Source organism: Amblyomma mixtum, chromosome 1, assembly GCF_055824585.1.
Source record: "Amblyomma mixtum isolate Tamu chromosome 1, ASM5582458v1, whole genome shotgun sequence".
Classification (NCBI taxonomy): Eukaryota; Metazoa; Arthropoda; class Arachnida; order Ixodida; family Ixodidae; genus Amblyomma; species Amblyomma mixtum.
Genome location: NC_143012.1, coordinates 198943169 through 198956378, shown reverse-complemented (window position 1 = coordinate 198956378; position 13210 = coordinate 198943169). Strand labels below are relative to the sequence as shown.

Genomic DNA, 13210 nt, shown 5'->3' with positions numbered 1-13210 from the left:
AAAACACTATGTCACAAAAGTTGTAAATTAAAAGCCCTATTTTTTTATTCTCTTGTCAGCGTCGCGGACACAAACTATATCAGAATCACCACATGCGGAGCTCGTTGGCTTATGACAATTTTTCCGCTTGTGGTGTGTACATTTTCTCAGTTCTCTGCGTTTACTCACGCTGTAAACTTCCAAATACACACTTTATGTCACACTCATAATGTGCTTTAGTGTGCTTTCACAGCAACATGACGGAACCCCAGATCCTTGGAACTAATCAGACTATCCTTCAGCTGAAATACTTCGGGGACTTTCGAAGCTATTCCTTCGCCACTCGAAGACGTGCCATTCATCTTACTTGAAACGAACCTTACTGCAACGATGCGGAGAGCATAAAGAAATGTTTTAGTGGCATTTAGCTTGTTACAGGCACGCACCGCCGTTACCCAGCTCCTAACATGATTCAGATTTCGTGTCTTCGTTAACTTTACCTTGAAAATTTCACTACCAGTTTCGTCAAAATTGTGTTATTTCATGCCCTTTGTTAGTGCGCTGTCTGTATCAGAATTGACATTTCTCTTAACTTAAGCTTAAGTTAAGGACAACGGAGCGAGCTATGGAAAGAAAAATGATAGGTGTACGTTAAGAGATCGGAAGAAGGCGGAGCAGGTGAGAGAACAAACGCGCGTTAATGATATCCTAGTTGAAATCAAGAGGAAGAAATGGGCTTGGGCAAGGCATGCAATGCGAAGGCAAGATAACCGCTGGTCCGTACGGGTAACGGAGTGGATTCCAAGAGAAGGCCAGCCTAGCAAGGGGCGGCAGAAAGTTAGGGGGGCGGATGAGATTAAGAAATTTGCGGGAATACGGTGGCCGCAACTGGCGAAGGACAGGGTTAATTAGAGAGACATGGGAGGGGCCTTTGCCCTGCAGTGGGCATAGTAAGGCTGATGATGATGGTGATGATTTGTGTGAAGAAATATGGGTGCTTGAGCGAGACGAAAACCTGGAGTTACCTATTTTTATCCTTTTCCAGGCCATTACCTGCTGCTGTACTCCAACAACACGGCATCTCGAAGACCAGGCCGTGCAGCTTTCGATTCTCCTACGATCAGGAACACAAACAAGTTGTGCACAATGACGTTCTGGTACAACTTCCTCCACAATGGTGAGCCTATCTCCGAGCTCTGATGTGAGTAGCACTGCTGACGCTTGGTGACGCAGCAGTGAGGCCTGTTATTCTGAATTGTGTGCTCACTGTCCGTGCATCAATTGTTGTCACCCCTCCACCCTGTTTAAGTAACTCTTCTGAGTGCGTGTTTAAATGTGTCGTAATGAAATGAATAAATAAATAAATAGTAACTTTTGAAGCACGGATGTCATGACTACTACTTGGAAGGTTCAATCCGACGGAAACCACTGCATGCGTCTGGCTTTTCTAAGTGGAATAATGCCCGAATCTAGTTGCTGCCTATTAGCGCTGTACTAAATCATGAAAGGAAGATAAAAATTTTTCGTCCATTTGGCACGTCCATCGCAAGGAACAAATCGGTTATAAGCCGTTTTACATAAAGGTATTTTATAGGAAAAAGTTAAATGGAAAATTTTTCTTCCACAAGGGAATCCTTGAAATCTGCAGCCTACTTCAAATGTTACAATGTTCTGCAAATAATTATAAACAAGCCAGAGAAAAAGCAAACGCGAAAATCAAAAATTTACATTCCAATGTCGGTGAAAGGAAGCACTTGAGCTGCCTTGACGACTGTTTATATTTGAGTATATTCATAGACATTAACACAAATAGAGGCAAATAACTTCACTGTACATTGTTTGAGCAAATTCGTGCATTCGACAGAAAGCGGCGCACGTAAAGGAGGCGTTCTGCCCCTGGTCTGTTTGCATGTTTATGAAGCCTTCTATACAGAACCCATACCGTAACAATGCCGCGAAATTGGCCCGGAAGTTGCAGAGCTAGCTTGCGCACAAGCGTTTAGCATTAGCAGCAATCTAGAACAGGAAGGTTTGTTCTCAGGTGGTCCGAAGTTAAAACACGGTGGAACTTAATGATGACTTGAGCACTCCCCCTCCGAAGTGACAAAAATTCACGCTAAGCTTTGGACATTAACAGCTTGGCCGGCTACTTAGGGCACGTGGGGACCTGAGCTCGTATGACAGTGAAGTCGATTTGTAATGATTGCGTACTATACCTTTGAAACAATGCGACACTTCTGTCAACTTATGAAGGGGTTTCCTAATATGTTTTGAACTTTCACATGCAAATCTTCCATACGAAACTGATGAAAGCATTATTTTTTTTCTCGCTGTGATTGCAATGTTCCGAATAGGCCTCAAGCTCCTTCGCTTTCATTATTATTTTTAGTTAGCTTCATCTGTTTGCTACCCTTGCAGAGAGCTACCTGGACCTGGACCTGTATATGAAGGTGGCTGGCTATTCCTTCCCGGTGTGGACTCTTAGTGCTTTGCGTCCGCCTCCCGAAGAAGGTGTGTGGAATGAAGCTGTTGTGGAAATCGGTCGCTACCCCAAGGATCTCAGCGTGAGTCACGCCTTTTAACATTTACTAGAGCGATCAAACTCCAGCGTGCTAGCCACATGTAGTGTATGCAGATTTATTCGCACTAGAGTGGGCGCTGGCAGTAATGCCTTAATTATACTTATATAATGGTTTTGGCTCTGATTGTGAACGCTCCTGTAACAGACGGTGGGCTGAAGGAGAGGACGGACACACGAGGTGAGGTGGGTGGGTCTATGGGAGCTGCTCTTCTGTTTGAGAGAAAGGGAGCCTCAGAGGCTTTTGTTTGTGATGCCAAATAGTTACAGGATCGATGAGGTGCGGTGCTAGACGCGATTTTCGCTTGGTGACTATGCATGCTCAGATTTTCCACGGCTGCACATGCCTGGCAATTTAACACATACTTGGTTGTTGAAACTACGAGCAAAAATTCGGAGGAACAGAAGTCTCCCAAACTCCCAAAATTTTATGCATCCTCCCGTGGCCAGAAACTGCTAGCGATAGCTGTGCCGCACTTCCACTGTCCTCGCGTTCTCCATTATTTGACCGATCCATCTCGCTGACCCACCTCAGAGATCTTCCGTTCACCCATGAGACTACCGCTTGGCCGAGGTTATCCAGGTAGCAGAGAGGTACGGATAACAAACGGATGTAAAACGGCGAGTTGAGCGAGTTGGTACATCTTGAGAGAAAACAACGCAGGAACAGGGACACAACAAAAGAAGATGGGCCTGTCCCGTCGTCTTCTTTCCTTGTGTCCCTGTTCCTGCGCTGTTTTTTTTCTCAACAAACGGATGAAATTGAGGACATCGTAAAAATTTACTATAGTATAATTATCGATGATGCCAGCACACGGCAGTCAATGCTGACGTGCACTTGAAACCCTTTCAGGCAATAATTTTTCTATCCTCTGGCCAAATGCAAGTCTTTATCTCGGGTTTATACCCCAGGCATATGCGTTCAGCACTCTTCACGCAGCGTAGGTTACTATGTTGTACGGTACTATGTAGGGTAAAGTTGCTGATAGGAACTTTACGTGTTGGTGGGTCTCAGCATTGTGACCAGTGAGGGCAAGCTTGTACGCTTTGCCAGGTTAGTTTACGGCATCTCTTGGAAGGCGACACTTTTAACGTTAAGGGCCAGAGCTAGAGAAGATTGATTTAGAGAACAAACTTGCTTTATTGCCACTCTAGTGGAACTTAAAAGCCAGAAATGAATTTGGGTGGCACGTGTGTTGAGGAGAAAAGATAAACGATGCTGTCTAATTGTCACAGCCTGGATTCCAGCGGAAGAAGACGAGGCTAAGTGCGACATAGAGTAAGATGTGCTGTTACGCTTAGGAAACTTGGTGCTACACGGCGGTCGTAGTCACTTCTTTATACCACAACTTCGCTCATGAGCGCGCTAAGTCTGACGTACACTTCAAAAGCAATATATAATCACTCCTTAATGAATGGCTTGCCTAAGTAGAAGAAAATGCTTTCTGGACTTTCTTAGTTTTTTTTTAAATAATTGGTTTTGTTCCTTGTCACATTTCCTTCTCTTTCAGTTCTATTTTGCAAGCAGTCAGTACTCCGTAGGGCGACCGACGTTTGCGCTGGACTCCATAGACTACGATGGTTGCGCTCTACCAGGTAAGAGAAACAGCAGAATTATGGTCCTTTCTTGTATCAACGTAGACGGTTGAAGTGGCCAGGAGTTGGTGGCGGGTGGTATACTCATTGAACTGAAAAGAGTAAAAAGGGAGTGACGTTCTCCTCTTGCGGACAACCTTTAAAAAAGGGTGTGCGCCAGAGGACAACTTACTCCCTTTTAACTCCCATATAGATGTATTTGTGTTTAGAGTGTAGGGTACTCGCAAGCGGCCCGGCGATTCACTAGAACATGAGCAGGTCTATAAACGTAGAAGCACCATGTACCCGTCACCATACTGTTAGGGATTATAGTTAAGGAGTCAACGGGTTTCGAATCTATGGCATCAGACGTGGTGCAAACGGTATTTAAGCAAAATAGGGGACGCACTGAAAGCTAGTGCTAATAGTGATTAGGATTTAACCATACGTTTTGCTGGGCAACTTGGAAGTAATTCATGTTGTGGACCAGCGCAAAACGGACAATGGATCAAGGAAAGAGAAGACGACACGGGTGCTGTCTAGCAACTGAAAATTTATTGAAAAACCATGTGAAATATATAAGGTACTAAACAAAAACAACAAACAAAAATCAGAACCACATAGAAGATTACACAGCGGATGTACGACAGTTATCGAGGGAGGCTATCTCGTTTCTCTGCAACGCCACGGAAAGCCCAGAAAGCCCCTTCTCTCCGACAGTTCGCAACATTCCAGACTGGTGAAGGACGGGATAGCGGTGTCATGCCTGTCGACATCCCTGGAGATGTAATGTCACCACAAGATCGAGCAAGGTTTCCTTAAGCAGGTGGCCGGACTTCGTGAAGCAGGCTATCAAGAAAAGAACCTTGGACAGTTAGCAGAACGAATGTTGCGCAAGCTGAAATTAAAAGGCGGTACCTCCCCCTCCGGGGCAGCAGGAAGAGAAACGAAGGAAGTTCGTGTGCATCCCATATCTACACGGTGTCTCATATCGTCTGAAGAAGATCGCTGCGCGACAGAATGTGCAGGCGGTGTTCTCTGCCCAACATAAAGTTCGGAAGTTTTGCGCAGCAGTGCACAAGAAGATTGAACCAGCATCTTCCAGGAAGGATTTTTGTCAGTGCACGGTGCCAAACGGTGAAAAGTTCATGAACTGCAAAAAAAGGCGTCGTGTATAAGGTTCCTTTATCTTGCGGAAAGGTTTATTAAGGCCAGACGGGAAGGTGCATTAACATCAGGCTGAAAGAGCACGAGAATTCGCTCGACATCAAGAAATCTCCTTCATCCAACCTAGTGCAGCATTGCCGCGGTTGCAAAGATCAAGATGACGTCCCTTGCCTGCCTGACTTGCATAATACTGAGATCCAGTGCTACAGCAGCAATCAGGTTGGCAGGGAGATCTTTGAAGCTAATTGCATCGCCATGAACACTGACACGTGTGTTGCGAAGTCATCCGTGGCGTTGCAGAGAAACGAGTTAGCCTTCCTCGATAACTGTCGTACATCCGCTGTGTAATCTTCGATGTTGTTCTCATTTTTGTTTGTTGTTTTTGTTTCGTACCTTATATATTTCATGTGGTTTTTCAATAAATTTACAGTTGCTAGACAGCGCCCATGTCGTCTTCTCTTTCCTTGGTCCATTGTCCATTTTGCGCTGGTCCACAATATGTGATGTTGTTTGGGGGTTTAGCGTCTCAAAGCGGCTCAGACTATGAGGGATGCCGTAGTGAAGGGCTTCAGAAATTTTGACCACCTGGGGTTCTTCAGTGTCCACTGACATCGCACTGATTTCGGCTCCGCCAAAATTCGACCATCGCGGCCAGCATCGAAAGCACGTCTATCGGGCCAGCAGCCGGAGCCATTACCACTGAACCACCATGGCGGTTTTCTTTCTTCCTTTCTTTCCTTCCTCCTTTTTTTCTGAGCTGCTTTCTTTCCGTCTTTCTTACTTTATTTCTTCCTTCCTTTCGTTCTTTCTTTCTCTCTGCCCTTCTTTCTTTCCTTCCTTCTTTTTGTTTTTTCCTTTCTTCCTTGTATTTTTATTTGCTTCCTTCTTTCCTTTTTCCATTCTCTTTTCCTTCTTTTCTACCTTTCTTCCCTTTGACTATTTTTTTAGTCATTTACATATACTGCACAGCAGTGTGCACTATGGCAAGACTGGGTTAAAGAAAAGAGTACAACAAATACATCAGTGTATAATATACAGCGGTAAGCGGCGGTGAAAACTTTTATAAACAAAACTACAATGCTCAGAAAATAGGAAAACTAAACAAGAAAGTGCGCAGACTTTATTCGAGTGTAGTCCGATTGATAGAAAGAAACACGCGATACGAATCTCATTCATTCAGATTCGAGGATTTTGTCCTATTCGTAAAAAACTCTTGGCTGGCGAAGCAAAGGGAAGGGTTTTTAGGGGCCCGAAGGAAGGTCGCCATCCCGAAGTTGAATCGGCACTGGCCGAGTTCGTGAAACCGCGGACGTCAGCAGCACTTTCAGTGGCCACAGAAGTGCTCCAGGGCAAAGCGAGATAGCTGGTAATACAGTGAGGCACTCTACAGGAGCAATGAAACGTGTGAGCGGACTCCAAGATGCAACATGGAGCGCACCGCCAGGAGTTTGAGCTTTAACTTGATCGTGCAGCCTGGGCTGACATCCCGAAGTCCTTCGATGCATGCTCGTTCCGAAAGTGCATCATTTCCAATGCACTTTATGGCATAGAAGATAGCGCACTGTACGAAGAGGACAGTGATAAGGAAGTCAGTGATGACGAGGACGAGGGAGCGGGAGCAGTTTCGTGGAAATAAATGATGCTGGCACGCTGCCCCTGCTGTTGTTCCCAACTGTTTTTTTTTTCGGCCGGCTTATAGTCGAAGAAAGGTCTTTTTTTTATTTGGCCATCAAATTACGGGTGTCGGCTTAGAATCGAGGCTGGCTGGATTCTAGTAAATACGGCAATTGGACAGCAGGCACCGATGTGCCGGATTATGCATCTTGGATAACTGATGCAAAACATCTGAATAGTCATGAGCGAATCGAACCAGTGTTTAAAAAGAGCAGGACAAAAAAAACTTAAATTAAACATGTTAGTGCGTGAGTTCTAGGGCATACAATTTACATCTTAATGAATTTTCGCTGATTATTGTGGCGTGAAGGTAATATCTGGTGAGGAAGGTTCTTCTGCTCAGTGAAGCTTACAAGGCGGTGACACGATCTGCAAGGGTGACGGCGACGGAGAAAAGAACTTACTGTAAGGCAGCCAATCAACAGAGAGCCACTATTCTCCGTAGCCATTCAGGGCTATTCAAGCAACTGCAATAACGCTTTCGGCTCTTCTTTTCCATGCTCAGCATTCCCGGTCAGAAATGGCGAAGACCTAGATCCCGAATATGGAAGGTCATTTCTTCAAACTACAAAAATGAGAAAGATAATTACAGCACATCTCTCAGTAATTCCTTATCATTCGTTAAGTGTGCCTTCATTAATTGTGAACAAAAATGTCATGATGTATAAAATTGCAGGTTAAATGTGCCTAACTTAATGCTTACAAAACCTGAATCTCGTTATTTGCAGCAAAAGAGGCGAACTGTTCAGAGTTCTCTTTCCGCTGTGCCAACGGAGCCTGCGTGGGGCTGTACTCTCGGTGCGATTACGTGGATGACTGTGGAGACAACAGCGATGAGCAGAATTGTGGTAAGCATTTCATGTTCCCGAAATTTCCCCATGCATTACATCTATATCCACCATGTCATGTATATAGAAGCCTTCAAACACTCCACCTTATTCACATAAAATGTACTCGTTTACATGCTGGACCAAGCACAGGGATACTTTTCGCAGGGGTAAATTTTTTTCTTTGACGCGCACACTATGGTAAAATTATTTTCACTACAAAACTAGCAGGTAACTCCAAACCACTCATTATAAACATGCCAGGACCGCAAGGTCTGGTGCCCCACTTGACATCGATATTCCAGTCACGGCGCCGACTCAAAAACATTCGAATGATTGTCAAGGCCTATCGCATTTCGAATCTGGGTGAGTCGTTTGTGAGTCAGCCCTCGCAGCGATTACAAAAACGTAACACCTCTCTCTTGGAACGTGACAAAGAGACCTCATTTGCTGGGCGCTCGCGAATTGCACGATAGATCATTGACGCAGTATTGTCTTGATTTTTTGTCATGGGCACACAGCCAGTCTCGCTGTGTATAAAATTCGATTGCTGTGTAGTAGTGTAGTAAAAAACCAGCCGTTAGCTTCCAGCCGGTCCAAGTAGTCACTGGTAGTTTCTCCTGTGGGCAGCTTCCATCATGCCGAATTACCACATACTCAGCAATCCTGGACAAAGGAATTTTCAACAGGAAAGACATTATGGACACAATTTTTCATATAGGTATTCTTGTAGCTAGACTGTTGTTAGTTATATTTAACTATAATTATCAATGTGCCCGGCGATGTCCTATTGGCAGGCTCGAATTGGTAAGCGATTAGCGTTTCTGGTCTCGTCAGAAATGTCGCCCTTATTTTTTCTATGGTAAACTTAACTACTCGATGCGAACGATGGGAAAACAAAACAAGAAAAAATTTGCTATGCATCAGTAGAATGAACCGTTACCTTAAATATTTTCATAACTGTACCTTAAAACAATGCAATATTCAAAGTTTTTATCCGAGAAACCTGGTCTTGTCAACAGCCGCGGCAGAGCCAACTGCCATGTAATGTGAAGAACGCAGCCAAGTCGCACTGGAAATTAATCTGGCTGAGAGAATGAATGACCAGACAAAACAGAAAGAATTGGAAAATTAGGAGGGCTGCACACAACCCCTAACCGCCTGGGTAGTGCTCTGAACGTGGTGGGTGCTCAATCCACAGGCGATTATCGGCTCGGCTGCAACTTCGACACCTCGTTTTGTGACTGGGTGCCCCAGGCGCCAACAGAGAGGACCATGGGCACGTGGAAGTTGGGCCGCCCCTCTTCGTTCCTGGTGACTGCACCCACACGAGACCACACAACAGGAACCCCTGAAGGTACGCTGCCCAATGTAGCATTCCAGGGTCTAAGGGAAAAGATGCTGGAAAGAGTTTTGGGTGGCACGCCAACGTACATCAGTCTTTTTGTCTTCAATTTAGTCTTCAGTTTTAGGTCAAGGAAATTTACCGGATTATTACTTTCATATTTGGGATCATGCGCTACGAAACTCGGCTTTTGTTTTTGTGTTGTTCGTCCAATTTCGGTTTTTGTGCACATCACCGGGTGCACTTATGTACAAGTTCGAGTGCGACAGCATGGCGAATGACGATTGCCCCGACATCTCTTTTTCTGCACTTGTCGGTTGTCTTTTTCTTTCACAAAGCCAGACGTTGGAGTTTAGTTTTTTTTTCTGTTCACAAGATATATAACTTTCAATCTACTATACATAAACGGCGCAAACACCGATGGTAGTGAAGGAAGGCTTCATTTATGACATTCATTGTGCCGCAGAGTACGCGCATCAAAGCACATTCTGGCCTCATCCTTTCTCTAGGTTTTTCTGGAAGCCGTAAAGTGTGTTGTGCGCCGCATCAAATGAAAATTTTGAAAAATCCTAGAAAACAGATGCTGCATTCGCATGCCGTAAAAATATTCCGGTTTTGGCAGGCTTGGGTGGGTTGAAATCAGGGCTATTATTTTAGACCTTGGGCATGAACTCAGAAAAGCCAAAGTATTATGGCGAAAGAAAACCGTTGCTACTTTCTCAACATCGTTTTCGTCACGAACATTGAATAATGACATTGCAACGCTTCAACTTAACGGAGCAACTGCTTCTTTTTTCTTAGAAGTCCTGTGAACGTTTATTTCCAGGGAAGTTCCTCTTGCTTGCTTCTAGCCGCAACAAAACCACCGCCACTATTACAGGACCAACGCTCCATAATAACGAAACATGCGTCGTGAGTATGAAAGATCGATTATGTCACTTTTTCACATGATACCAAGCTTCCTGTGTCCCCCATGTCTACACTGTCATGCGGTGCCTGCTAATGTTTCTAACACCCGGTCTGTTGGTCGCTTCATGCTGCTTATCGTATTTCTTATAGTAGCACAACCCGTGTTATGAACTGGCGCTCACTGTAGACTCTGTTTGCAGCCGTATGCTCGATTTAACGTTTTTTCATATCTGTATGTTTATTCATCGCCACTGCAAATCCGTCTTGCTTGTATTTCTCACGGTAAAGGTTTTCTTGTTGCGGGCAGTTGCGGTTTTCTTGTTGCGTTTTACCGCCTCGTGTGAGGCCATCTCGTCGACTTTTTCGGCATCTCCACTTGTCTTGTTATTCGCGTTTGTCGCACTGTGGCGCCACAATAAAGCAAGAAGAGTGCGTTTCGGACGACACCCATAAAGGTGGGCCTTCAAATGGAAGTGACACTTAATCACAAACAAAGACTGCGTTTGTTCTTAGGACCAAAAACTTTGGTCATGAGAGAGTGCCGGCGTGGCTTTTACTTTTATGGCGCGAAACATTTGCACGTGCTTTGAGGCTGCATGTTTTCGGTCCTCTATGCCTTCTGGCTCAGTCTGGAAAAGTCGAGTAACTTTATTGATGCGCTGGAAGGAAGCTTAGATGAATAAACCTCACTGAGGTAAAATCATCATGAGAGGCGTTCGCTTTTTTTCGCTACATAAATACCTTATGCAAGAAAAAAACAAGCTCTCAACACAAGGGTACTGTGTCTCAGGTAATCTGTGCTGAAGCACACAAATTCCGTTCTCGTCCACAGCACAGTCTACTCGACAAAAGAATACCAACGTTGCGGCTGCCGTTTCTATGCAAAGCACTAACAGAATGAAGCGCGGCTTTGATGACATCAGTTTGGAAAATGCTCTTTTGGCAGCAGAAAATATCTCGGAACAGGGTTGAGTGATTTGCAACATTGTTGCGCTTCGTAGTCTGCTACTGTGGCATTAGTATTTGTTGCTCGAGCTGCCATCACGAAACAGAGCATTACGTTTGTGATGATCGTTATTTATCACACGATCTAATTTTAGATGTCCTGAGGCGTAACCTCGCATTCAACTCCACGGTTGTAACTTCAGATCTGCGGCCAATTTCTTTCAAAATTCGTGTAAGGGCGTAGAGGAGGCTTCGAAGTTTGTTACAACAGAATAAAAGCAGCTGTGGACGGACAAGGCAAAATTTAGTTCAGCGGCGGAGGTTTTCTTCCTGCAGTGGACGGAATCGGGCTGAAGACGATAATGATGCTCAAATAATTTCAAAGTGCTATAGAAACAGAGTTTATTCAATCTTTAGCTACGAAGAATTCGAAATATTCTGGTTATATATTTCCAGGATGCGTTATCTTGTTCCTCTGCTTGAATGTGGATACATTGGACCTGTCCTCTATTGTTATGCTAACATACACAAATGCGGTGTCATCAGGTCGCATACAAAGCAGTGTTCTGTGAATCGTGGTGTTTCATAATACGCGGAAAGAATCGACGCAACTTGCGGGATGCGCGTTTCATCAGTGTCGACTTGAGACTAACAGAGTGCAAATCGTGCTTACGCTATGCGCTTGCTGGTCTAATGCCATTAAATGATTGACAATGTTTGTTTTCCTTGTTTTTTGCTATGCAGATCTCATTTTTCTACACGGTGCAAGGAGAAGCCGATTCGCAACTTAAGCTTGGTGTCCGCACAACGAAAGACGGTCCTTGGAAGATCGAGTGGGAGCAGCCAAAGGCCACTGAATTCTTTCACTTTATTGAATCCACTGTACTCCTAATGGAGGACGACCCATTTCAGGTGAGACAGATACCTTACAGTGAGCGCTGAGTACAGTGCTACAAACCCCCAAAAATCACTGCAGGTACTGGTGAAGAATTCCTCTTTAATACTATCGCCATACAAAAACAAGAAATGGGACATTCTGGAAAGTAGAATAATGCCATACTCACTAAAAGATTCTTTTGGCGTAATGTAAACCCTGAATCTATTTCTACCATGAGGAACCGACTACCCTTCTCGTTTCAATGTTGCATCCTAATTGGAACGAGCATCTATAAGTTGACTGAAAGATTCACAGCAATGCCGCTCACCTGTCAACCGATTGAGCATGCTGTTTCCCTCAACTTCAGAAAACTGCATTTTTACACTCATTCTAGTATCTATATAGATAAAGGATGCTAGTGTAAGAAAGCGCTTTCAGTGAAATTACCGACTCCACATGGAACGACTCACCTTGACTTGTTCTATCATAGCGCCGAAAACATTAATACTAATGTGATGAGGCCTGATTCCGCCACATTTTTTCGGCTATATACGATATTTAGTTCGCATTCGTTGGTCTCGTTTTTAGTCCACTGGGTGATAATCTATTAAATTGACTGAAATTTTTATCTTTTAACACCAGCAGTGCTACCTGAATGAAAACTTTGTTTTCGAGTGACCGCAGTTACGTCTGCTTTAAAATTGCTGACGTTTGTTATTTGGGATGTTGTATGCCCAACCTAGGCGAGAAAATCTCATTACAGACATCTAGGTGGCTGTGAATGAAACAGTGTTTTGTTCTGGTTTATTCCTCTTTATAAGAAGCTCAATGGGGTTTCAAGACAACTCATTTTAATGAAAGTTTTTGCTTTCTTTTTCCCACCTAGCTATTTAGCTAGTGGTTTTGATGGAAACACTCTGCGCAATAATCTCTGACAAGGAGCGTCTTTGTTCTGGGCCAAAAGTATCTTTTCTTATGACATTAGTCTCCATTGTACAGTTAAATTTAATTCATTCTGGAGTTAGTAATTAATTCATGTGGAGTAAGTAATTTCCGCGAAAGCGCTGTCCTACACTGGCAGCACTTCTCTGCACAGATACCTGAGTGAGCGTCAAACTGCCGTTTTCTGAACTTCAGGGAAACACAGCAGGCTCAATCGGTTGAGGGGTGATCGGCACATGCTGCTGTCAATCTTTCAGTCAACATATAGGTGCTCGTTCACAATAGGGTGTTATCAGAGCAAGAAGATGGGGTACTTGGTACCTCAGGACAGAAATAGATTCACGGCTTATATTACGAAGCCCCTACACGATGATTGACATAGTCAAAACGCG

At 44.2% G+C, this 13210-nt stretch overlaps 1 protein-coding gene across 1 annotated transcript in view; it reads left to right on the top strand.

The window, feature by feature from the left end:
* The window catches only part of LOC149370514 (MAM and LDL-receptor class A domain-containing protein 2-like), a 187835-nt gene that overhangs the window by 129555 nt on the left and 45070 nt on the right, over positions 1–13210 (top strand). Inside the window, exons 36-42 of the mRNA XM_089577899.1 lie at positions 1025–1156; positions 2398–2543; positions 4069–4153; positions 7702–7821; positions 9002–9157; positions 9972–10057; positions 11744–11911. Of these exons, the coding sequence (XP_089434025.1) occupies positions 1025–1156; positions 2398–2543; positions 4069–4153; positions 7702–7821; positions 9002–9157; positions 9972–10057; positions 11744–11911 (893 nt within the window). The remainder of the gene's footprint in view (positions 1–1024; positions 1157–2397; positions 2544–4068; positions 4154–7701; positions 7822–9001; positions 9158–9971; positions 10058–11743; positions 11912–13210) is intronic.